The sequence below is a fragment of the Phascolarctos cinereus genome, unplaced genomic scaffold (assembly GCF_003287225.1).
Source record: "Phascolarctos cinereus isolate Bilbo 61053 unplaced genomic scaffold, phaCin_HiC Scaffold_726;HRSCAF=1367, whole genome shotgun sequence".
NCBI classification, from domain to species: domain Eukaryota; kingdom Metazoa; phylum Chordata; class Mammalia; order Diprotodontia; family Phascolarctidae; genus Phascolarctos; species Phascolarctos cinereus.
In genome coordinates this window covers 29,168,162-29,195,308 of record NW_027556098.1, presented here as the reverse complement: position 1 = coordinate 29,195,308, position 27,147 = coordinate 29,168,162, and the positions used below count along the sequence as shown (strand labels likewise).

Here is a 27,147-nt window from a genome sequence, read left to right as displayed (position 1 = left end):
ATAAACTCTTTGCTACCTAAACATGGTGTTAGATGCCTGGTACTTAATTGTATTTGACAATATCAAAACAACTTATTGCTATTTTATTGTATTCTAGTCTAAAAATAGTATTTATGTAGTATTTGAAGGTTTATAAAACACTTTATAAATATCTCATTTTATCCTAATAACAACTCTGGGAGGCAGACCAGGGTCACACAGCTACTGGATTTGAACTCAGGTCTTCCTGACTCCAGGTCCAACACTATGCCACCTAGCTGCCTTCGTTTATAATGGAGCTATCGTACTAATATGCCCCTCCCTTACCTTGCACCTAGCAGAACATGAACTCTCAGAAAAGGAAGCAGTAACCAGGCATGTGGTTTGGTCAAGGTGGAGTCTTTCTGTTGTTCTGGGAATCTTTGATTTATAACTTATTTATCCTTTAATGAGGGGGCAGCATCCCTGGTGACCTTCAGTCTGGCATAGTACTTGGAATGCAGAAGGTGCACGGTTGACCCACAGAAGGTGTTGACAATGAAGTTAAAGACTCTGCTAAATGAAGACTTGAGAAGTGCCTCCTCTCTGGCAAGGGATTGTGGAGATTCCTGCAAGAGGAAAGGAGGCCAGAATAGGAAGGAAGGAAGTGGATTTCCCTTTTCTGTTTTGTTTTGTTTTTCTGGTAAGAAGTTCAGCAGCTGACAGAACTCTTCCTCTACTCCTTCAGTTTCCTTTATTCTCTGGTGGCCTTTTTTTTTCTTTTTCTTTTTCTTTTTTTTTTAGAGGAAGTAGATCTTTGAGAGACAAGTTGGTGGTGAAGAGAGCCCAGGATTTAGAGTCAGAGAGTTGGATTCAAAACCCCAGCCCATTGAACTGGATGATGTCTACAACCCCTTCTCTAACTCCAGCAGCTCTGCCTCTGCCCCTCTACCCTCTCAAGTGGACTTCCAGAGACCATGCATAGCAGGAGCTAGGGTGCTTACATGCCACTCCATACACTCTTTGATCCAGTGACGCTGGACGCTTGAACAAGAAAGTCCCCCTCCTGACTTCAGGCACTCTCACTGCTGTCCTTCAGTCACAGCATGCTCCCCTTCCTCATCTCTATCCCTGGCTTCCCTGGCTTGCTTAATGTCCCACCTTCTACAGTACGCCTTTCCCAGTCGCTCTTAATTTTAGTGCCTTTCCTTTGTTAATTATTTCCCATTTATCCTGCATACAGCTTGTTTTTATGTAGTTTGCATGTTGTCCCCCGATAGATTGTGAGCTTCTCAAATCCTTTCTTTGTGTCCCTACCACTTATAGCACATAGGAGGCACTTAATAAATGTTTATTTATTTTGTTTATTGACTGAACTCCCTGCTACCACACTTCCTCACCTTCACACCAGCCAGTTTCTGCCCTGCTACTGCTTGGGTATCCACCTTTCAAACCAGACATCCAGAGGTGATGCCCTAGAGAAGCTAAGCCACTCAGCTATGAACTCTTTGTGACCATGTGTTCTAATCTTCAGCCTGGCCATTTTTTCCCTGCCATTTCATACATATCCTACTCTCACCCCAAGCCCAAATATAATTAAATGATCGTTAGGTGTGGCCGATAGAATTTCTTTTTCTGCTCACCATCGCTATGACATCCCTCCTATGATGTAACTTTCTAGATCAAAACATCCTTTTCTAGCCACTATTCTTTCATGTGTTATGTCCCACTTCCCCCTGCCCCCAGCATTAAAATATAAAGTCCTGGAAGGACTATGTGAATTTTGTGTTTGTATGCCAAGCACTTAATATGTGTTTGGCACGCAGTAAGCACTTAATAAGCTTTTTCATTCATTTATTCATCCATGTTAAGATATGTCTAATGGGACCTAGAATAGATATAGACTTGTAATCAAATTCTATTTTTTGTTAATTCTCTCATAACATCTAGCTCAGAAAATATTTGTTGAGTGAATAACCGATTGATTAAAAGTAAGGAAATCTGCAACATCTTGGTCCTCAATGCTAGAATTCATAGGGTTGGGAGAGAAAGGAGGAAACCACACACGACATTATTAGATAAAAGATAAAAAGATTTAAAAAAATTAGTAACAATTAATGTCCTTTAAAAATAGATCCCCTTGGAGCAAATTAATATGTCCATGTTTTCTCTGTCAATGAAGAGATTCCATTCAAAACAGAACAATGCCTGTAGTTCCTATAGTTTTCTTAAAGCTTGGAGTCTAAGTGAAGGGGAAAAGGATAGGGAATACTTTAATGTATTTTCTTTTTCTTCTTTTTACATATTCACAAACCCAGCATTGAGTTTTAAACGATGGCTGAAACTATACCTTGCCTTTAAAAAGGAAAGGCATTAATTAACCTGCCTACTGAGGTCTGCTGACCTCTTTCCTTGGCCTAATAACCTAAGGCTCCTCTGACAGATTCTTCCTTGCAGCCAGTACAGCCAATGACTTCTCAACAATGAGCTTCAGGTGCAGGTAATTGTGGTGGTTTCCTTTTATACAATGCTTCTCAAACAAATCCCACAGTTACTGAGATGACACATTGAGACTGGAACAAAAGAAACATGAAATTTCTATGGGGAAAGTGGCTTTGTTATTCCCTGGGTCACTTACTCATGAAGAAACTTTTCCCCATCAAAGCAAAATTGCTTACTGTAGGATCTTGCACAAGGTGCTTCCACCCACCATCAAATCCAGATCAAAGTTGTAAATTAACCTCATCACTGACCTTGACCAGAAGCTAACAAAAGAAATGGCAAGATTGCTATTTCACTAAGAAACAATAAACACAAGAATATCCGCTGCTCTTTCATGACCAACACTGAGAAACCTAAAGAACTTCTGCATTTTTTTTTCCTACGAAGCAATTACAAGGCTTCCAGCTAAGGCTTGAGAGCAGCCACATCCACTATCACATTGGCCTGGAGGTTAGTTTCAAAGCTTCCTCTCCCCATATCCATCATAGATAAACCTTTAAAGTAAGTACTGGATTACTCAGGATAAAGGCAGGGAAGCTTATTTAGAGCAGGCTGTAGACAAAAGAAGGGGAAAACTGAAATTGAGCCCTGAATGAGCAGAATGTCTGCTTTTTGATAAATGCTTTTTCATTCATTCACTCATTCATTGTTTTTTTCTCCGTTTCTCTGTCTCTGTCCCCACCACCCACTCACTTCAGAAGCCGTCTTTCTGTTTTACCCAACTCACTTATTTTTCTTTCTTTTTGATCCACCCATGGGTCACTCCAGCTACAATCTTACTAGACTTTTATCTATCTGTACAGCTTTTCCTTCCATTTTCTACTCACCTACCTCAAGTTTCCAAAACATTGTAAAGGGGAGAAATTTGTCTATAGAATCCACCTGATCTCTCCTCCAGTTCTAAACAAGACTCACTTAAACAGACCGACTAGATGGCATAATACTAGATTTATGACAAACATCAAAAAAGGAAATTAAACAGATAATTTTCATAAAATTCTTCATAATAAAGAGTGGCACATTTTAAATCCCCAGCAGGTACATCAGTGGTTTCTTTAACTAACCTTACTATCAGACAGATGTTGATTTATTCAGAGAATAACTTCATTCAGCAAGATAATTTTAATAAGTCCTCAAAGTGAAATAATAATCCAAACAGTAAAAGACTGTGCCTGATTCCTTTCTTTTTTTTTTTTTTTTGGCTAGGCAATGGGGTTAAGTGACCTGCCCAGGGTCACACAGCTAATAAGTGTTATGAAGCCAGATTTAAACTCAGGTACCTGTGACTCCATGGCCGGTGTTCTCTCCACTCGCTGCCCCTCTGCCTGATCCTTGATTTTTCTTTTGAACTTTTTTTTTTTTGAGACTGGATATTCCTACCTCACCCAAGCTGGAAGTGTAGGGACCACTTACAATATTCATTGGCATGAAAGCTTTGCCCCAATCTGTTTTTCCAACCTTCGCTGGTTCCTTCTTATTTTGTCACTCTGGCAAGCCTCTGGGTCCAGGGGTTTCACAATATTGTTACTAGGCTAAGCTACTTAATTGGCTTTTAGCCCTCCTACATATTGGAACTTCCCGACAAGCAATGTTGTCTCAACTCTGTTAGACTCCTTTCAGCCTCCATTGCTGGTAGCTGCTCTGCACCAGCAATTCTGTCACCAGAGGCTGGCAGCTCACTGGGGCCCCTCCAGATGGGCAGGAGGCATTAGTGGTGGCAGAAGTTGGGGATAAGGCATCATAGCTATCAAATTCCATAAATCTTCAGCGTCTCCATGATGTCTGCCTGCTCTGTCTATGCTCTTTAAGAACACTTCCAGTGCCACGGCTGCACTGAAGGCACAATTGTAGCCTTGTATTTAACAAGAATGTCTCCCTGGAGAAGCGTCTTTGGTGTAAAGCTGGAAATAGCTCATCTTTAAATTCCATCTCTTAATTTTGCATGTTGTTGCTCTTTAGAGGAACACCAAGAAACCATGAACAGCTTTTTGTTGTTCCATCATTCAGGAATTTTGATTGTGTCTGATTCTTCATGACCCCATTCAGGGATTTCTTGGCAGCAATACTGGAGTGATTTGCCATTATTTTTCTATAGCTCATTTTATAGATGAGGAAACTGAGGCAAACAGGCTTAAGTGACTTGACTAGGGTTACACAGCTAGTAAGTGTCTGAGGCACTAAAATATTTCTTTTCTATGTTCCCTTCCAATTCAAAATCTTCTGATCCTAATTTTCTTGAGACACTCTGGGAGAGGATAGCATTTTTTAATTATCTCCTAAAATTCCCAGATTCCCCTTCCTACCAATCTCTATACCCCCCCTCACATTTAAAAAAAAAATCCATAGACAGCATTTATTTGTCTGACTGGAGACCATCTCTGACCAGACATAACCTCTGGTTTCAATTTTTTGAGTTGTTTTTTTTTTTAGTCTATTTGGAGCACTAAATTAAAAAAATAAAAACACTCTTCCCCAGTTCCCTTGTGGAAGTTATAAAGAAGACATTTCAGTTTGTTTTCCTAAGAGCCTTAGTTGAAAGAATGCTCCACCATGACAGTTTCCCTTGAGGTCCACAGGTAAGCACAGAGTTTTTAGAAGTATATTTCCTATTTGCAAGAGAATCAAGAAGGTTAAAGGAATAAGAGTAACAAAAGTGGGTCACATTCATAGAAACGTTCAGTTTTCTTGCAGGTAAAAGTTGTTTAAACCCTGAAGCTAAGACAGAATTTTAAAGCTCTGAAGCATAAATAAAAAATCAAGAAAACCTTCAACCAGGTACTAGGGTAATGAGATCTGAAGAACTGGTTACAGGAAGTCACCCAAAGCATGTTCATAATGAGTTTAGAAGAAATGGTGTCTCTTTTCCTGGGAAAAAGAATAAAATTGCATCTTGCTTCCAGAGTCTGTAGAGCCCAAGAGTACATAGGTTTGATAGTATTGTAGATACTGAAAGGGTTCAATGACTTCTCCATTTTTTTGTTGCTGTCATTGAGTTGTTTCAGTCATGTCCTACTCTTCATGACCCCATTTGAGGTTTTCTTGGCAAAGATATTGGAATGGTTTGCCACTTATTCAGCTCATTTTACAGAGGAGGAAACTGAGGCAAAAAGGAGGAAGTAACATGCCCAGGTTCACACAGCTAGTAAGTGTCTGAGGCCAGATTTGAACTCAGAAAGATGGGTCTTTCTGACTTCAGGCACTCTATCCACTGGGCCACCTAGCTGCCCATACTTAACAATTAAAGAGGGAGCAAAGATAATGAGTACTTCTAATAAATCAGTTCACTATTAATGTAAAAAATTAATGTAAAAAACCACACCTAGATATGCAGGAACTCCTGGAGCAAACTTCACTCATTTAAAAGGTAGCCTAAGTATACAATAATAGCAATATTGTTTGCAGAGCAACTGTGAATGACTGTTATTTTGAATATTATAAATACTCAAAACAGCTACAAAGGACCTATGAAGGAAGATACTATCCACCTCTGGAGAAGAATTGATAAATAGAAATGTGTATAGTATGATTTTGCATCTATATACATATCTGTGTCTAATGGTAGCCTTCTCTAGTGCAGGGTGGGGAGAGAGGGAGAAAAAAATAAAAGGTGTATAGCAGAACACAAAAGAAAACTGAGAAAGAAGCACAGAAAAGCAGGGTAGCTTTGAAAAGGCTGTTTTAATGTAGTACTTTTATGTAGTATTTATTACATAGTTGGGGTTTTTTTTAAGTAAACTGTGAAATGTAGATTTATGGTTTCATATTGAATCATCTCTTTGAGTTGTGCTCTATAAATGGAATTTTTTTTGGTTTTTTGTATTTAAGCTCAAAATTATTTAAAAATTTTTAAAAACATAGCTTAGGCTAAAGAGAAGTTGTTGCTATTGTAAAGGTTGCAAGGAGTCTTTATAAAATGTGTGGGCTTTCTTTCCTCCTGTCAACAAAGATGTAGTGGACCACAGTTGGTGCTGAATGTCGTAAATGGGGTTGCTAGAATAGTTTATTTTTCTTTGTTATAATGGCAGATTCATGGCATTGGGTTTACAGAAAAGGGACAGTAGTGTGGAAAAAATAAATAATAAGCATTGAGAAAACAATTTTAAGTGTTTGATGTCTGCTTACCAGAAGGTTTGGTATTAATCTGGTTTTCCCAACTATATTGTAAGCTCCTGGAGATCAAAGACCAGATTTTATCCTTTGTATCCCTCACACTGCCTAATTCAACATTGGGCACACAGTCAGTGTTCAATAAAGGAGTGGAAAATGCAGTTCAAGTTATTGGTAGGTCTTAATAAGAGGGTAAATTTGTAGAAAATATATCAAGATAAATGAATAAAAAGAAAACTGAAGAGAGGGTAACTAATGTCCCTACACACACCCCTGAGAGCAAGTGTGCTATTATAGCACAATATAAGTACTGATGTTCATAATGATGACTTTGACTCATCAAGAAAATGTTACATTACACTGGGCAGAGAGTTTCATAAGACACAGCAGTAAAGAAACATTTTTTAAAATATGGGACTTTAAAAAATAACTGATGTGAAGTATCCTAAAATATTAAATTATGTGGAATTCCCTGATAATGCCACTGATGGTGCCTTCTAGCCCTATGGGACTTTTTATTTTGTAAGTAATAGCAGTGTTTTAAAAGGTCATTTTCTGCTGGGGTTTTTTCCATCTCACATTAAATTTTCTATATTTCCAACTTAAAAGTATGCTAAGGAAAATGCCAAGATACCAAGAAATACAAAAGATGCCAAGAAAAAAAACTTATCACTGGGAACACTAAATGCATCATTTCTCTATTAAAATGTAATTTCCTCAAATGTTTCACATCATGGTAGTAGTCCCAAATATTATTTACCGTCAAACCTTCAGCCTACTGGTATCATCTGTCTAGCTCAGGTAGTAAGAAGGTGTTAAGTTATTGAAGTCAGGTTCAGGAATAAGACTATGTTGCAGGCTGTTGTTCATCTAAGTTCATTTTTCAAATGGTTTACATGTTCAGAGCTGACAGCATGGGAGAATTCAATATAATTTCTTTTTCAATACCAAGAAGCTACTCCAACATGGCAAAGGAGAATTCAAATTGCAAAAGCCATCACTATTATTAATGTTTTCTGGCATCCCTACCATTTCACCCAGCATTGAGAAAGAAAGAGAAATGGTTTAAGTTTGACTCTTGGGACAAGAAGAGTTATCTTGCCATAAAGTACTGACATTAATAAGATGGCTCTGGAGTACAGGGAAGATATAATGCACAGACTACAAGGGTAACCTTGCTAAGGGGTTTAGAATTCAATTCAATACTGGATATTTTTTACTGGTTTTTATCACAGATAATAGCATTTACTGCCTTTGTTTCCCTCATCTCTCTTGCCAAGACTTATATCCTTTCTAGGATCTAGGTAGCATTATACTCCATTGGAAACACTGACCTCGGCTTATATTTTAGAGGTACTATTCTTTTCTGATTAATGCAGATAGGTTTCTACAACCTCTCAAGACTTAGAGCATTATGAACAAGATTTATATTCAGACTTCAAAATATGCACAAGGCTATTTAAAGAGAGGCACCAATAATCCCAGCTATGAGAGAAGAATTTTGAAACTTCTATATAGTGCTGGCTCTTTGCGTGACTTTTCACAATTCAATCAACTTCTATAGGAACTCTCCCTCCCCTCATGTTGTTTAGAATATGTCATATTTCACCAAGTAGTCTGCTACAAATGTGCATGAGCAGACTCTTTAGGTAGAAGAATCACAATCTATGCTGTGAACTTCAAAGGAAAGTAATATATTTTCACATGGTCTGCAATTCTCTATAATTCTCATCTGACTGGTAACTAAAAAAAACTCAGTGCATATTTTGGATACAGTAGCTTTCCAGAGGTGACACAGCCAACATCTGCCAGGATTTTCCATGATCTGGATATGTGCTGAATAAAATCTGGAATAATTAGAAAACAAAATTATAAGTAAACACATTAACTGAGATGATTGAATTTCAATTTAACAAATATTCATTAAACGCTATTGACAAGGCACTGTGCTAGTCGACGTGGCAGGTACGTAATAAAATGATAGCCTTTGAATAATCTTGTCAAGAGATGCAAAATAGTATAATAATGTTATTAATTTATGGATCTAAAATTTTCCAACTTATTCTCACTTGCTCTTTTTTGAGAATCTGCCACACTTTTAGCTACAGTGAACCTTGCTGATTGATCAACAATTACTTTACATCACAAAATAAATCAACAGCAAAGAGCAAAGATCATGCAACAAAAATTAAACCTCCAAATACTGATGAAGTAATTTTCCTATACTTCAGAGTCAATTACAAAGATGATCAATTTAATGGCTATAAGGAAGATGGAAGTGGCACTCCCATCTCGTAAGATTGAATGAGACTTATAAACGTCTAACACATTACATGTAACCCAAACAAGTGCACCAGATTGATGACCTGATATCTCAAGTTTTGAAACAAAGACTGCTAATATTATTCTGGGCAAATGTCTATTTGACACAAAAAGACTCATCTACAGAGACAGTGACAAGAGAACACACAGCAAATCACAGTCAGCTTTCAATCACGTGTGAGTGGTTTATTAACAATAAAAAAAATTAAAATCACAAGCTAGTTTTGGCCTGTCATTCAATATGTGTCCATGAGACTTCCCGTTCTCCACAGTCCCTAGATCATCAGTTGATAAAATGAAAATCAACCAAGAAATGAAAATTAATTTGAATGTTAACTTCTTGTTATTCAGTCATTTCAGTCATGTCTGACTCTTCATGACCCCAATGGGGTTTTCTTGGCAAAGATCCTGGAGCGGTTTGTCATTTCCTTCTCCAGCTCATCTTACAGATGAGGAAACTGAGGCAAACAGGGTTAAGAGACTTCCTTCGGGTCACATAGCTAGTAAGTATCTGAGGCCAGATTTGAACTCAGGAAGATGATAAATCTTCCAAGCCCAGGGCTCCATCCCCTGTTCCCCCTAGCTGCCCAATAATAACTTAATAAAATCTTAATTAGGAAGTTAAATCTGCATGGGGAAAATTATCTAAATCCTTTTAAAACACCATAAAATGCTTCTTAGATTGCCCGATATTTGGGACACCAATGGCCTCCACTGATGCAGATGATCAACAGCTGATCATATTCCAAGGGACCCTAGAGTGAACAGGAAAGCCACAAATTGAGGACATGGCATTTTCACCCAACATGAGGCTCTCTATGCTAAAAAATCTATGTTGCTCTAGCTAACTAAAAAAAAAAAAAACCTAAGACTTGGCATGTTCTCTGAAGAAGTGTGGTGCAGTGGACGGAACACTGGACTTAGTGTCAGGAAGACTTGGTTTCAAATACTGTGTTGGATACTTACTAGTTCTGTGACTCTAGATTGCATCATTGATTAAATAGGGATAAAAATGGAACCTATTTCACAGGGCCGTTGTGAGGATCCAGTGAGATAACATATAAAGGACCATAGAAATGTTAGCTACTACTCTGGCTAAAGGATCTGACGAAAAACCTAGATGAAGCCATATAATTATTGTCACTCTAGGTCAAAATTTCCAAATCCCAATACTTACAGAACATACAACTCCAAAGATAAAAAGGCCTGTGACTTTCAGACATCTTAAGCAGCTTCTGAAATAAAAGAAACACACTTCTTAGAGACACAGTAAGATGAAAATCCACACAGCAATTTTGCTGAAACACCAAGTACTGCCTGAGATGATCAATTTTTTTCTTCTTCTTCAATACTTCAAGGGTCTATAATGATGTCAGTGTGACTGCTCTCTCCACCAGTGCAGATTGCAATCACTTTATAATTTAATAAATTGCCTTCCAGAGTTCCTGTAGCCAAAATCATTCATCATTTTGCAGCCAAGTGTTTGCCTTTGCCTGAACTAGGCTAGTCCTCTGAACAAAGACATATAGTTCATCACCAGGCTTGTCTGGTCTGGTCAGTCTGATCTTCATCTTGAAGAAATTGCTCAGAGAATGTACAAAATAAAATTGGGACAATGACTTAAAAAAGCAGTGAATTACTTCTGAATTTAATGCCTTTTTTTAAAGAGAGATTTGATCAAGATTTACTTGGGGAAAACTAAAGATTTTAAACTCAGAACCAATCCTTACAGGCAGCTAGGTGGCACAGTAGCTTGAGAGGTGGGCTAGCCAGCAATACTTCAGTACAAATCCAGCCTGAGAAAATTATTACTTGTGTGACTAGGAAAATCACCAAACTTCTCTTTGCCTCAATTTCCTCCACTGTAAAGTGAGCATCCTTCTAGGATTGTTATGAGGACCAAAGGAGATAATATTTTTAAATTGCTTAACACAATACTTACTGTATAATAAACACTTAATAAATGCTTCTTTCCTTCTTTATGGGCCTTTAGTTTTAGATGAAATTATATTTTGATGGATTTTGCTGTTTGTGGTTGTTTTTGAGACGTTTAAGTCAAGTTCAACTCTTTATGACATCATTTGGGGTTTTCTTAGCAAAGATATTAGAGTGGTTTGCCATTTCCTTCTCCAGCTCATTGATGAGTTAACTGAGGTAAACAGGATTAAGTGAATTGCCCCAGTCACACAGCTGTTAAGTGTCTGAGGCCAGATTTGTTTTTGTTTGTTTGTTTGTTTATTTTTGATGTTTACTTATTTTAATTAATTTCTTTTGATTCATCGACAATCGCTTACATAAGCTATTGAGTTTTAAATTTTTCTCCCCTTCTCTCCCCACCTCCCTCCCCAAGATGGCACACAATATGATATAGGCTATACATATACATTCCTATTAAACTTGTTTTCACATTAATGATATTGTAAGAATTAGAACCAACAGAAGGAACCACCAGAAAGAGGAAACAAAACACAACAGAAGGAAAAAAATAGCAAATAGTATACTCCAATATGCATTCAAACTTCCTACTTCTTTCTTTGGATGTAGATAGCATTTTCCACCATGAGGCCTTTGGAGAAGTCTTAGATCCTTGTATTGCTGAGAAGGGTAAAGTCTATCAATATCATGAGGCCAGATTTGAATTCAGGAAGTGGATCAAACAACTGGTCAGAAGATCACAGCGGGGCAAGATAGGATGGAGGGAAGTATATTTGGTCTTTCACAACATGATTATTATGGAAGTGTTTTGCATGACTACACATGTATAACCTATTGAATGTTAGAAATTGCCTTACAGGGAAATAAGATACACAGGCAATGGGGTATAGAAATCTATCCTGCCCTTCAGGAAAATAGAAGGGGAAGGGAATAAGAGAAGGGAGATGGGGTAAGAGAAGGGAGATGGGGTGACAGAAGGGAGGGCAGATTGGGGGAAAGGCCATTCAGAATTCATGCCGTCATGGGGTGGGGGAAGGGGAGAGATAGGGAGAAAATTTGGAAATCAAAATCTTGGAAGTGAATGTTGAAAACTAAAAATAAATACATAAATAATTTTTTTTAAAAAGAATATACTAGTTTGCATTCCCAGTGCTTAGCTTGATGCCCTGGCACATAGTAGGTGCTTAATAAATGTTTATGGATTGATTAATTGATTGATAAGTTGCTAGTGTCCTTTCTCTACAAATAACTTGTGTATATTTTATGTTTAATTTTCTTTGTAATTGTCATTTCCCAGAATGTCAGCTCAGAGACTATTTTGTTTTGTTGTTGCAACCCCAGAGGTTAGAACAGTACCTACGTGCTTAACAAATTATTTAAGTATCAAAAAATATATATACTAGGCAGATCTCTTTAACTATTCTGCCCGTCTGATAAAGCACCATCAGCTTCTATCCAACATTTTTTCCAAGACCTTCTGAACCTTTGCAAATGTTAAAACCTTATTCAACATTCTTTCAGATTTAATGCATTTGATAAATTACCATTCCACACTTCCAAAATTATGTTTCAACAGTTCTTATTTAAATGGGAATCATAATGACATTTCTTTTTAAAAATATGAGGCATTCATTGAACTGCTTCAAGTTCAGTACAACTTATTCCTACATAATTCAAATACATAAACAGCAGAGTTCACAAGCTAAAAAGATTTTTTTAAGTCACTTCATTTTTCATGTGTAGCACTTTTTAGACATGTCAAGCCAAAGACAACTATGTCATTTTTAATACCATAGGCTCAAGCGTGTTTTGTCCTCATATTAAGTGGTATTAAATAATTTTAAGTTCTGTTGCTTCCTTGTAGGATGTAAGTGTACTGTAAGATGAACTTTAAGACGTGCTCAACTATGACAAGTATCCAAAGGAGCATCTCTAATCAGAGACCTAATAGAATGCTAGAGGGGAGAAAGAAACTTAGCGATCCCCTCATTTTTAAGATAAGAAAATCAGGTCCCAGAATAGCGAAATAACTTGCCAAGAGTCCCGCTGCCAAGTTTTTTTCAATTCATTAAGGTAGAATCTGCATGCAAGAAAGGCCTTATGCAGAAAGTGGGATTTGAGCTGAGTCTAACAGAAAACCAGAAAAACTAGGAGGCAGAGGTGTGGAGGGAAAGCACTCCAGGCAGAGGGGGCAGCCCATGCAAAATGCATTTAGGAGAATCAGATGAGAAACCACAAGTAGACAAGTAGATCTGGATTGTCCAGTAAATATGGGAGAGATGGGGGAAACATTCATCCCCAGGATTAAGGGTTCTAAACCCTCTTTGTGTCATGGACCCCTTTGGTAGTCTAGTGAAGCCTATGGTTCTCTTCTCAAAACTATTTTTAAATGCATAACATATAAAAGATTACAAAGGATGTTCTTTATATTGAAATAAAGTTATCAAATATTTTAAAAGTTCATAGATTCCTAGATAAATTCTGTAACAGTATGCTTTAGCCCTCATCTATAGTCACAGTAACCAGGGGAAGCTACGTGGTGCAGTAGATAGAGCACCGGCCATGGAGTCAGAAGGACTTGAGTTCAAATCTGCACTCAGACCAAACACTTGACACCTACTAGCTGTGTGACCCTGGCCAAGTCACTTAATCCCAATTGCCTAAAAATAAATAAATAAACAAGCAAACAAATAAATAAATAAATGCATAAATAAATAGAATATAGTCACAGTAAACATTCCTGTTGTATTAGATAGGGAGTCCGCCTTTCAATAAGGAAATCTCTGGTTCACCCTCTGACACGCCCCAACTCCCAACTCTCTAACCATAGGCAAATCACTTAAGTATTCAAAGACCATAAAGAACTCTGTGACACTAAAAGCTGCTAACCTGGTGTTGCTCTTCATTGGTGGGGGGATTTCCCTTACTGGGAGGTCCCTATGCCAATAAGTCTTGTCCAAATAACAACAACACAAGTTTTAGTGCCCAAGATTCTGAAAAATGCTCCGCAATATATTTCTAGTTCAATTTTCAGAACAATCTTATGAGGTAAATGGAGCAGAAATTGTTATCCGCATTTCACAGTCAAGGAAATGGACATAGAGAGACTGTACCACTTGCCTCCTGACACCTAAGTAATTAGTAGTTTAATAGATAAGCAAAGCAATAGAACCTGGGTCCATACTCTCATGTCCTCTCTCTTAATAGCCACAACTTCTGCCTTTCTCCTTATAGAAGTACAAGAGGGAATCTGAATTCATGAGGATTCCCCTTCCCTGCTGTATACAATCCAGCTATACTTGTCTGGTTGACATTTCTCATCCACTTCTCCCAACTCTGTATTTTGCACTGGCCATCTCCTCTACCTGGAAAGCTTTCCCTCCTTACCTCTGCCTCCTAGTTTTCCTAATCTCCTTTAAGACACAGCTCAAATCCCACCTTCTGCAAGAATTAGTAGAAAGGAGGCATAATTTTTAGGGGAAAATGCATTGGGCTCAGATGAGCACTCAGGCTGAGGATAATAGAAACAGGCAGGTTGTTTTCTCCTGGGCAATAGAAGGGAGGGACATAACACAGCCTAATCTTGGGACAAATTAGATCCACAGTCACCCATGGAAAGCAAGCCTAGGATATGATCAGAATCAATTTTTTTTCAGCTAAAGACTAAGTCTCTAACTCAAATTTATATTACATATATGATATGTAAGTATGGAATGATTACTAAAAATTATAGGAAAGTAATGTAAATCTCCCCATCAATCTCTAGACTTCTCATCCTCCACTGCAGCAGCCTTCTCACCCTGCACATGCCTTAAACATGATGGTTCCCTCCTCCTTTTGAAGGGTTCTAGCCTAGAGCCTCCATTTCAGCAAGTGCCTCGGATCTACTTTCCTGGATTCACTTGGATTACACTTGGATCCAAGTTCTCCTGGCTCCACTCCTGATTATCTAGACTTTTACAACTCCCTTTTATATACTGTCTTCCCCAATTAGACTATAAGCTCCCTGAGGGTAGGATTTATCTGTCTTTTGGTTTGTATTCCTTTTCTCAGTGCTCAGGCACATAGCAAAAGCTAAATAATTGCTTTATTCATCTATAATGAGTTTTCAGTGCTAACAGAGACATATGGAGGAAGTATTCTTACCTCAGTTTTGATAAATTGAATTTGACATGAAAACCGTCCAGAAATTCACTCTTCTCTGAGGAAGCAGATGTGGAGAAGCTGACAATTTCATTTCCTAAAAGATATCTTTGCTCCCAGTCAGCAGCGCTACTGTCCCAAGATTCATCATCCATGAGGGAAACTGAATGGTAAATAGTCATGCATTGTAACCTGGAAAACATTTTTTAAAAAACTGAAACAAAAAGTCTTTTTCTTTCAATAAAGATTTAGGTAAACATCCGTGTAATCTAGTCATGCTATTGGAGAGAATCGCAGACAATTTAATGACCCCATTACTCATATAAAATGGAAACTTCTACTGAAGTCATAAGATCCTAGATTAAAATCTAGAAGGGACTTTACAGGCCTCCTAATCCAAAATCCCCATTTTACAGATGAGAAATTGAAGACTAGAGAGGTTAAGTGATTTGCCAAGGGTCACATAGGCAGAGTAAATAGTAGAACCAAGATTTGAATGCAAGTCGTCTGACTCAACATCTATCTCTTTTTCTACAGTTTTGGGTTGCCTGATCATAGAACTGTTGCTTGGAAGAAGCCTACTGAGGTTATTTAGTCTATCCATCACCCTCCCAGTGACCAGTTATAAACCCCAGCTGTGCTCAAAAGAGGGCTACTAGGTATCTACAATGAAAGCCATCCCAGTGCCTGAGCTTATATTCAGTATAAAACACCATCATTTTTTTAATCCAAGTATAAATCAAGGCTCAATATACTTCTGCTACAATAGCCTTAATATAATTGATATAATAAAATTTCATATAAATGGCTCTCTTTTCCTCTGTGAAGGGCCTTCTGGGTTCTTCTTTTATGGGATTGAAGGAAGTATAATTTAGTTTGTTACTCTTCATCCCTCTTTAAACATAGGCCTGAGGGAGAAATATCATGTAATTATCAATGCTCAACTAGCTAGGCAGGAAAATATGACCAAGACTCAATAGAATGAGTTATAGGGGTTCAAATACTATCTTAGGTTTAAAGCAAGAAAGGAAGGGAAAGGGAAGGAGAAGGAAAGGAAAAGAATAGGTACTTATAAAGCACCTACTATGGGCCAGGTACTGTGCTAAGTGCTTTTAAAAATAGTATCTTATTTGATCCTCTTAAAGTAGGTACTATTATTATCACCATTTCACATTTGAAGAAACTGAGGCAAATAGAGATTAAGACATGGCTTGCCCAGGGTCACAAAGCTAGCAATGGCCTGCAATCTGATTCTGACTCAGGTCTTCCTGACTCCAGGCCCAATGTGTTCTGTGCAATGGATCACTTTAGCTGCCTCTAGATCTTCAAGGTCATCAAGGGCAATCTCCTCATTTTACAAATGAGAAAACTGAGACCTAGAGAGCTTAAGTGATTCAGTGAAGGTCACACAAGTAGTAAGCAACAGAGCCAGGCTTTTAACCCAGGTCTACCAACATTAAATTTCATGCTCTTTACACTGTACTACCTTCCCTACCAAGAGAAGTACATATTGGTGTTTTTATTAACTTGTCATTTTTAATGAAAGCTATCCAAAAACTGTTTGCTGGTCACATAATAGTTTACTTAGAAAATCCTAGGTAATCAGCAAAGAAACTAATTGGGAAAATTAACTGCTTCCACAAAGTGGCAGGCTGCAAAATAAACCCACGAAACCCAGCATTTCTATATAATAACAACTTTCAGCGTGGTCCTTCAGAACAACTCCCTTGCTGCAGATACACTTCGATTATAAATCAAGATGCACCAAATAACAGACTTTTCATTTTGGTGCTTGAAATACTACTGGGACCAAAATATTTACACTGCACCAACAAAAATCTGCAAGAATGAGTGGTTACATATGAGCCAAACACATCTAATGAGCCAATTAAATAGGGATATTTTGATTTTTCCAGATGCATATCTCTGCTTTAATACTATTTCACAGCTTTAAAAAAAAAAGACTCAGTTACAGGAAGAAGCCCAGAGAGGCAAATTATGTTGTGTAAAACCAACATGTAACAAGGTAACAAATGATACAAACATAGCACAGACTTTAAAAATAATCATTAATCTTCTCTAACAATTATGTGGTTCTTCTAGGAAATACTCAGGTATGACAGGAATAAATACCATATTCCACCATCTGCTGAACAGACATAAATATAGCCAAAATTTTAACTGATGGATTGTTTTCCCTCACAAATAATGAGAATAAATTAACTCTTTCAGAATCTCTGATGAGGCCTTTGTCCTACATCCCACAGACTCTCAAAATTGGAAGGGACCTCAGAAACCATCTAGTCCAATATGTACTTGAAAAATTATTCATCCTTTAGTATATCTGACAAGTCATCTATTCTTATCTTGAAGACTTCCATCTAAGGGAAACCCATTACCTCCTGAGATAACATATTCCACTTTTTTAAAATTAATTTTATTTTCAGTTCACAGAACAAAACAAGCATTTCCATAATACAGTACAATAAAAAAAAAAAGATAGCTCTAAATGTTGGAGATTTCTTCCTTAAATCAAGCCGAAATTTCCCTTTCTAAAACTTTTACCCATTGCTTCTATTTCTTCTCTCTGGAACCAAGATGAACAAGGCTAATCCTTCTTTAAAATGATACTCCTCAGAATACTTGAAGAGAGCTACCATTTCCTCACCAAGTCCTATCTTCTCAAAGCTAAACATCACTAGTTTCATCAAATAATTCTAACACAACATGATTTTTTAGGCTCTTTACCATCCTAGTTGTCATCTTCTAGATGTTTCTCCAAGTTATGCATTATCCTCGAAGTGGGGGATCCAGAATTGGTCCAATTAGGGCAAAGTACAAGTGCCATTTTGTTAGTCTTGGAAACTATGCTTCTCTGAATGCAACCAAAGATTGAATTATGAAATTATGAAAATGTTTGCAATCCTCTAAAGTTTGCCCATGGATAAACTATTGCCTCCACACATTATACTTATAAAGCTGACATTTTGAATACATGTATAAGATTTTACCTTTATGCCTATAAAATTTGGTCTCATGTTTTAACTTGTCAAGATATTTTTGGATCCTGATTTCACGTCTGATATGTTAGCTATTTGGCCTAGCTTTTTGTATTCTCTAATTTGATGAGCATGCTATATAGACTTTTATCCATCATTCATAAAAATTCTTTACCAATTCAGAACCAAGCACTGATCCCTTATGCACTCTATTATAGACCACCCTCTAAATGGACATTGACCTTTAAGAACTTTTGGATCTTTGGATCCCCCCCATTCATCCAGTCCCAAATCCCCCTAACTGTATTATTATGTAGCCTACATCTCACCATCATTTCCATAAAAATAGCAAAGGCTTTGTTAAATATTTAGCTAAAATCTAAGTAAACTTTATCTATATAGCATTCCCCTAAACTATCAGTACAATTACACTGCCAAATAAAAAGAAATAAAAATATGATGACCACTTTTTTCTTTCTTTTTTAAATTTTTTCTTAATTTTTTTTATTTTAGACAAATGCTAAAACTCAAATACATAATTAGAAAAGAAAAAGAAACATTATAAACAAATATAAAATAAGAAAAAACCAAAAAGTCACGTGCACAGCAGAACATAGGAGAGGATTCAAAATATATAGCAATAACTTTTCATTTCAAGAAAGTCTATATATTAAATACTGTGCATTATGTTGAAAGTTGTTCATCTTTTTTTGCTTCCTTATAGGTTTTCTTTTGTTCTCTACTGTACACTTTTTACTTTGTCCTTTTTCCTCCCTCTCTGCCTCCTACCCACCACCCCAAGGTAATAATTGAGCATTGGATATATTTATATATAGGTACTGATATATACATACACTTATACATATATACACATACATACACATATACATACATACATACATATACACATATATAAACATATACTTTCCCTAAGAGATTCTACTCCTAATCTTTGTTTTTATGTTTGTGCATCTCTTTTTTTTAGCTCTCTCTCTCTCTCTCCTAACTCCTCTACTTTACTTCTACCTGCTACCTTACCCTCCTATTACTTAACATACTCCCACTCCAACAATCCCTCATTTATGCTCCCATTCCTCTAAATCTAAACCCCCTTCAACATCCCCCTTTTAACCTGTTCCCATACCCTCCCCTCTAAAGATCCCTCCTTTATCCCCTTAGAGTTTTATTTCTAAATTTAGAACATTTTTTTATTTTTTTAAATGTATGTGTATTTTCCCCTCTTAAACCCATTCCCAATGAGAGTAGGTTTCCAGAACTAATAGCTCCCCTCCTCCATCTAATTCCTGTGTACTGGTTCTTCCTCTTGTGCCTCATTCGCAAAAAAAAAAAATTACTCTTTTAGCTCTACTTGAATGGTTTTACTTTTTGAAGTCATATCATACTCAGGTCTACCTCAATCTTCCTTATAAGTTACCTAATTACTAGTAACAATCTTAGACATAGATTTTACATTTCTCATACATAAAAGATTAGACCACTTTTTTTAAAAAAAAAGATTAGATCTCCCTATCTCACCCAGGCTGGAAGTTTAGGAAGTTCTCATGGGTCTTATCCCATTCTGAGCAGAGCAGTTTTAACCTACTCAAGTTCCAACTGGGGTCTGATTTGTCCTTCTTCAGTCAATCTGGTGGTCCCTTACTTCCTGGATGCTCATTATATTGAAGTTGAACTTGCAGACAAACACCCAACTGGTTTAATCTACTGCAGCTCAGAAAACACAAACTCAAGAGAACCATCAGCTTCAGACTCCCTGGTAACAGGGATCATAGGCATGCATTACCACCACCACCCCCAAAATACTCTTGAAAACACTGATCAACTCCGTTTCAAAATTATCTAAATATAACCTTTAAAAAAAGGAAGGGGAAAAGAAGCTTAAATATTAAATAAGCAGGAAGCAAATAAACTTGGCAGAAATTAAAATAACAAGAAGCAAGCAAAAATAAAGCTGTCAAAAAACTTGCACAATAATCACCCAGCTAATTTGGCCAAGATAATGCCAGCCAGGGCAGCTATGTGTTGCAGTGAATAGAGCGCAGGGCCTAGAGTCAGGAAGACCTGAATTCAAACCTGACCTCACACATTCACTAGCTGTGTGACCCTGAGCAAGTCACTTACCCTGTTTGCCTAAGTTTCCTCGAAAACCACTCCAATATCTTTGCCAAGAAAACATCAAAATGGTTACCAAAGAGTCAGATATGACTGAAATGGTTGAACTACAAATGCCAGCTTATACCAAGTAGATGGCTGTACTGGGAAATTTGCCTTGAGGCCTGTCTGCCTACCCGTCTGTCAGTCTGTCTCTCTTCTCTTTTTCAGTTAACCAACCTATAAAAAAGCCTGGCTGCTTGAACTGACGTGGATACAAATGGTGCCCTAAGAATTAAAAAGAATATTAAGAGTTGGTTTTCCAATACTGTGAGGCCCCTTCCGAGCTTGAGGGCATCCTAAAGTCTCTTCCCTTTATCTTCTCCTTATCCTGAACCATAAAATTCCTTTTCTCCTTCATCTTGTGTCATGACAATTTCTCCTTATCTCGTAAGAAATCATCTTCCTCATCCTGTCCCTAATCTTCAACCCCCATAAGAAACCTTAAAACAACATCATCATCCTACAGGCTGAATAGCTCTCTGTCTATATAAGCCTGGTCCTTCCAAATATCAGGGCCTTTCATTAGCTTCTCTCTACTGGGGCTTGTGAAGCTTTCACATAATAAAGCTTCCAATGAATGGCTAAGAAAAGGTGGTATAAGTGAATTCTTTCACACCTGAACAGCTCTCCCAAATCTGACCTCAACAGAACCACAGTGGTTCTCAGTGGAGTTTAGCTATAGATGGGATGCCAAGGTGTCCCATAGCAGCCCCAGGCCCTAATCAAATTTGCTCTGTGTAGTACCATTTCTAAACACCTAACCTTGTTCTGGTGAGAGCGAGAGGGAGATAGCACACCTAAATAGATAGAAAGCTGGCCTTCTTAGTGAGGAACACATATGGTTCAAGTCCAGCCTTTGATGTGCACAGGCTGTGTGATTTCAGGCAAATTACTTAAACTCTTGGTATTCCTGGAAATTCTCTAAGAATACAAATCATAAAACAGTTACAGATCTGTATCAATGAAGGAATTTTTCTCACAGGGAGTTCCCAACACTGATGAAATACAGGCTGAGGCCTAAAATGAATGAAAGAATATATTTAAGAGTAGATATAGAAATGGTAATTCCCAAAGTAATTAGCACTGTTTAGCAATCTGTCTACCGAAACTTTGACCTGGGACTTTCTTCTTGGAACACAGTGGTAGCCTAAGGAAAAGTACTACCTGTTCCAACAGGCTCTAGTTCTTTGGATAGCAGAAGTCTTTTTGTGTGCCATAATTCCCTTTGGCAGTCTGGTGAAGCTTATAACTCCGCACAGGAAGAATGCTTTAGGAAATAATTGCAGAAATGCTAAATTTCATTAGAAGTTAAGCAGGGGTGGGGAACCTGCAGTCTCAAGGTCACATGTGGCCTTCTGGATCTTTGGGTACAGCCTTTTGACTGAGTCCAAGTTTTATAGAACAAATCCTTTTATTAAGGGGATTTGTTCTGTGAAGTTTGGATTCAATCAAAGGGCCAAACTTGAGGGTCTAGAGGGCCACATGTGACCTTGAGGCCACAGGTTCTCCACCCCTTGGAAAATATAGTTTACAGACCCCTTGAAATTTATCTATAGAATAGCCTTTGGTCTCCTGGACCCCAGGTTAAGAACTTCTATAGTATCATGGTGACCGAGCTCATTCTGGGGACCACGGATTATGGGAAATAGCTGACCATTCTCAATGCACTTGTGTTACCCCCTATTCCTTCTTTCCAGGTCCAACATCGATCGCGTAAAACATTGAGCATAACCATAGCCAAGCTCAGCATTTAACAAGAAGAGTTAGCACTTAATATTAAAAAATGGCACCTGAAAACACTTCGTGATTTGAATCTGGGGACAAAGAGCAACAAAATCCTGACATAAGAAATAATAAAAGAGACCATCTTTCAAAATGAATGGGGGAGATTCAGTCACGGAGCCACACCTGAGGACCTAGAGAGCCACGTGCAGCCTCAAGGCCAAAGGTTCCCAACCACTGGACTGTGCCAATCTTTCAGGAAAAGAGCCAATCCCCAGACCTGCCCAAAGTGATTTGTTTGTACTCACTGTGGTACTTATTCAATTCTTTAACCTCAACAATTATTCATTTTTCTTTGATTATTAAATACTGAATTCCATATCAATTCAAATCAACAAATACTTAAACAGCAGCTGCTTTATGCAAAGCACTATATAACTGACTTCTTGGAAAAGCATGTCTCACTTTGATACAGAATTGAAGAAAAATATCTCATTTCTACACACTTAGGATAAATCAATTTTATAGATTTTTTACAACTTTGCTATGCTTTGTTTAAATTTTTAAAGTTATTTTTATTTTTAAAGTTATGTTTTTGGTTAGCTTGGTTTTGTAAATTAAGGCTATTTCAAAGCAGCTGGTATGGAATCCTATGAGCTATAGCTGTGGTGCTGAAATGAGAAGAATTTAATGAGTAAATTGAAACACTGTTTAAAAGGTATTGATTCCAAGACTTGGAGGGAGAGGAACCATTATTGTTTCTAAAAATAAAAGAGAAGGAGAGAAGAAGTCAAGAAGAAAGAAAACTTTCTGAGAAAAATATTCAATGTAGTCACAATGTTGGCAAAGATGAAGGGAAAGGATGAAGGGAATAAGCATTCATACAGCACCTACTATGTGCAAGGAACTGTACTAAGCACTTTATAAATATTATCTCACTTGACACTCACAGCAACCTCAAAAGGTAGGAACTGTTATTACCCACGTTTTACAGTTGAGGAAATTGAGGCTTGCCCAGGGTCACATAACTCCAGGACCAATGTGACTGTAATTCTTTTCTTTTGGTTTCTATCCATGTTTTAGGGATTATCTGTGGCTTTCCTTTATTTTCCATCCTAGCATGAAAAGCTAGGCAATGTGGAGCTAGATGGAATGGCAACTAATTCACTAAGAAAGCAAATGTTACTTTTGTAGCTGTGGTAGAAGGAAATCACTGCTGGGGCAGCTAGGTGGCACAGTGGATAAAGCACTGGCCCTGACGTCAGGAGGACCTGAGTTCAAATGCGACCTCAGACCCAACACTTGACACTTACTAGCTGTGTGACCTTGGGCGAGTCACTTAACCCCAATTGCCAAAAAAAAAAAAAAAAAGGAAACCACTGCTAAATGAGAAGTAGACTGCAAAAGATTTTAATAGCGAGCTGCATAGAGACCTTGAAATACATCAATTCTGTGAATATGCCCTGAAAAGGTTCTGACTCTAAGGCAGGGATTTTTAACCTTTCTGGTGTTATGGGCCACTTGGCAATCTGGTGAAACAGATGGATTGGACAGAATAATTTTTCAAATAATTGAAAGAAGTTATAAATTTCAGTTAGAGGTGAGACCCCTGAAATCTTCTCCCCTTTGGGGGGGCCTGTGTACCTCGAGTTAAGAACTCCTGCTCTAATTCAAAAGTTTCAGAGGGAATTAGGAAGTGAAGTAGTATTCGTGAGTATGATACTAATAATAATAATAACTAAACTTTATTTTATTTTTAATATATCTTCATACTTACCAATTTATTTTTTATATTTTTTCCCTTAATATCTTATTTTTTCCAATTCATGTAAAAAGTTTTCAACACTCGTTTTTGTAAAATTTTGATTTTTAGATTTTTCTCCCTCCCTTCCCTCCCCCCTCCCCAAGAATGGAAAGCAATCTGATATAGGTTATACATGTACAATCATGTTAAACATATTTCTACATTAGTTATGTTGTGAAAGAAGAATCAGAACAAAAGGGGAAAACCACAAGAAAGAAAAACACAAAATATAAAAGAGAAAATGATAAGCTTTGATCTGCATCCAGACTCCATAGTTCTTTCTCTGGATGTGATTAGTGTTTCCCAGAGTCTTTTGGAATTATCTTGGATCACTGTATTGCTGAGAAGAGCTAAGGCTATCACAGTTAATCATCACACAATGTCGCTGTTGCTGTGTACAATGTTCTGGTTCTGCTCACTTCGCTCAGCATCAGTTTATGCAAGTCTTTCCAGGTTTTTCTGAAATCTGCCTGCTCGTCAATGTAATAACTAAATTTTATAGTGCTTCCTCTGTGCTAGGCATTGTGCTAAGCACTTTACAATTATTATCTCATTTGATCCTCACAAAACTCCTGGAGAGGCAGGGGAGTAGGTGTGATTATTGTCCCCATTTCTCAGATGAGGAAACTGAGGTCAACAGGGGTAGAGTGACTTGCCCAGGGTCACATAGCTAGTAAACATCACAGGCTGGATTTGACCTTGTCTTCCTGACTCCAAGCCTAGCACTCTATCACAGTCACTTAGCTACCTGATGAGATTATGGAGTTAAAGATGGCAAGAATGTTTGTGGCCTTGGGGTTCACTCCCTTCATTTAAGAGATAATGGAGACCCAGATAAGCAACTTGCCCGAAGTCATAGTAAAATAACCAACAGATGAGAACCTAGGTCTTAGGTCTCTTAATTCTAGTGCTCTTTCTAGTGGTCTCTTCCTTTTGAAAATTATGCTGTCTTTGTTTGGGGAGATAGGGAGAAGGGCATTAGGACCTGGACCTGTGATTTCATGAGTGTGGATGTAGAGCAGTACCTCCTCTCCAACTCCTTGGCTACTTAATAATTTAGTCACGCAGGGACATTGAGAGGTTTAAGGACTTTCCCGGGGTCATACAGTACTGTGTCACAGACATGACTTCCACTCTGGTCTTTCTGACTCCAACATTTATTCTACAACTAGTCAGTCAATATATATGAAGTGCCTACTATGTGCCAGTCACTGCTGCTTCTCAAAAATTACTTTGTATATACCTTATATGTATGTATATGTTACAGCCTCACAGTAGAATGTTAGCTTGTTGAGAGAAGGGACTCTCATTTATGTTCCCACTGTCTCTAGCATAGTTCCTGTAGCACACAGTAGGTACTTAGTAAATGTTAATGAATTCAAGTGAGAACTAACATGAAGTTATGCTCAAGAATCTTAATTATGCAGAGAAAATCCTCACCCATTTTCTTCTGAAGAAGTCTTCAACAAAGGAGTCTTTTCAGTAAAGCAGCTGTCCTTGGACCTAGAACTGAAGAATTTGGGTAGAGTAAAATGGGATCTAAAAAAAAGAAAAAGAAAAAGGAAGAACAATGAATTAATTACCAATGCAAAAGAAAATTAACATATTCCCAGCTAAGAGTCAGATTAACAGGGGACTGTGTTCAAACCACATTTCACATTTTTATATTTTACATTTCAACTCACCTTAAAAGTTATAAGAAATGAATTTTCGGAAGCTTAGAGTGTTTAGAAGGGAAGATGAAATGCGATCCTTGTATAGGCATAAACCAGATTTGATTCTTAAAGCATAAATCATCATAAGAACTAAAGTATCATGGGGACACATGATTTTAGAATCATTTAACATTAACAATAGATTTCTCACCACCTCTGCTATTCCAAGCAGCACTTTTAATCAAAAGAAATATTAAAGCTCTGGTGGGCTTTTTTACAGATAGAAATTTCTATTTCCTAAGGTCACACTATGGTCATATTAAAGAAAGAAAGAAATCAACTAGCTGCTTTGGTTAAAAGACAAAATAGCAGATGCCAAATATGGCAAGAACAAAAAGGCCAAAAGAAACTAGGGACATGTGGTTTCATACACAAAGCAAAAAGTCACATAACTTGCCCATTAACTAGGTTTTTTTAAAGGGCTTTGTGAAAAAGACATAAGTTGCAAAGTTTCCAATTTTACATCTATATGAACAAGATTAAGCTTAAAAAATACTTTCATAACTTTTATTTTGACTCAGTAATCTAACGATACGTATGGTATGCTAGCCTTGAGTTATTATAATAACTATAACAAATAGAAATATTTCATTTTTAAACCAATAATTTCCATTTCTCAGTGGAGTTTAGAGCACTCTTCAAACGTTGGACTTCACCCTTGAAAAGTGAATAAAATGATTACTTTTCAGAATATATCTGGTTTGTGTGATGAGTTCATTTGTTCAAATGTACCAAAAAGCAGTTTTCTAAGTTCTCTTTCTATATTTTCTCACAGACCAATCCTCTCTAATCTGATAGTAAATTATGCCCCCCCAAAATCAAGAATTTTCATCTTCATCTTACATAATAGGAAAGTTCCAATTCAATTTAAAAGCCTTTACTAAGTACTTACTAAGTTTTAGGGCATGGTGGTAAGTGGTGGGGGTAAAAAAAAAATCATCCCTGCCTTCAAGAAGTTTGCATTCTATTTGGAGGGTACCACATGTGCATAGATAAATAAAAATAAAACATAAACCAAGAGAAAGAACTTTAATAACAAATGACATGAAAGGTACTGAAGGAGACCAGTTCTCCCACAAAAACCCTAGCTAGGATCTAAGAGGGCACTAGATTGAATAATGATCAAGAAAGCCAAAGAGAAATACCAGGAAGCTCCTCCATCCCTCCATCCAAACAAACATTACACAAGAACACAAGAAGGCAAGCCTACAGGAGCATAGCAAAGGGCTCCATGTGTGGAAGCAGAAGCCAACATGAGCTTTAGTTAAACAGGGTCTAAAGCTGGGTTGGTTTGTTTGTTTGTTTCAGTTAATGAGCATTTATTTTCTCTCCCTCCCATCAAAAATTTTTTTAAAACATATAATAAATAAACTGTCAAAAAAGACAAAGTCAAACATTGGCCATGTTCAAAAATATATGTCTAATGCTGCATCTTGAGTGCATCATTTCTTTGTCAGAAGGCTGGCCAGATACTTCATCATTGGTCCTTAATTGGTCATAATTGATCACTGCATTGATCAGTTTGTAAGTCTTCCAAAATTGTTTTTCTTTACAATGCAAACAGGACTTAAAATTTATAGGATCCCATCCCCAAGGCAAGATGGATTCTACCAAACATTTAAAGAACAATTAATTCCAATACTATATAAACTGTTTGGAAAAATAGTCAATGAATGAGTTCTACCAAATTCCTTTTAAGACACAAATATGGTGCTGATACCTAAACCAGCCAGAGCCAAAACAGAGAAAGAAAATTATAGACCAATTT

The 27,147-nt window shown here is 37.3% G+C and overlaps 1 protein-coding gene across 1 annotated transcript in view; it reads right to left on the bottom strand.

Moving 5' to 3' along the window:
- The window catches only part of OCA2 (OCA2 melanosomal transmembrane protein), a 542,641-nt gene that overhangs the window by 445,907 nt on the left and 69,587 nt on the right, over positions 1-27,147 (bottom strand). The window contains exons 2-5 of the mRNA XM_020992730.2: positions 25,105-25,203; positions 14,971-15,159; positions 10,067-10,124; positions 8,342-8,414 (exon numbers count right to left, since the gene is read on the bottom strand). Of these exons, the coding sequence (XP_020848389.1) occupies positions 8,342-8,414; positions 10,067-10,124; positions 14,971-15,159; positions 25,105-25,203 (419 nt within the window). The remainder of the gene's footprint in view (positions 1-8,341; positions 8,415-10,066; positions 10,125-14,970; positions 15,160-25,104; positions 25,204-27,147) is intronic.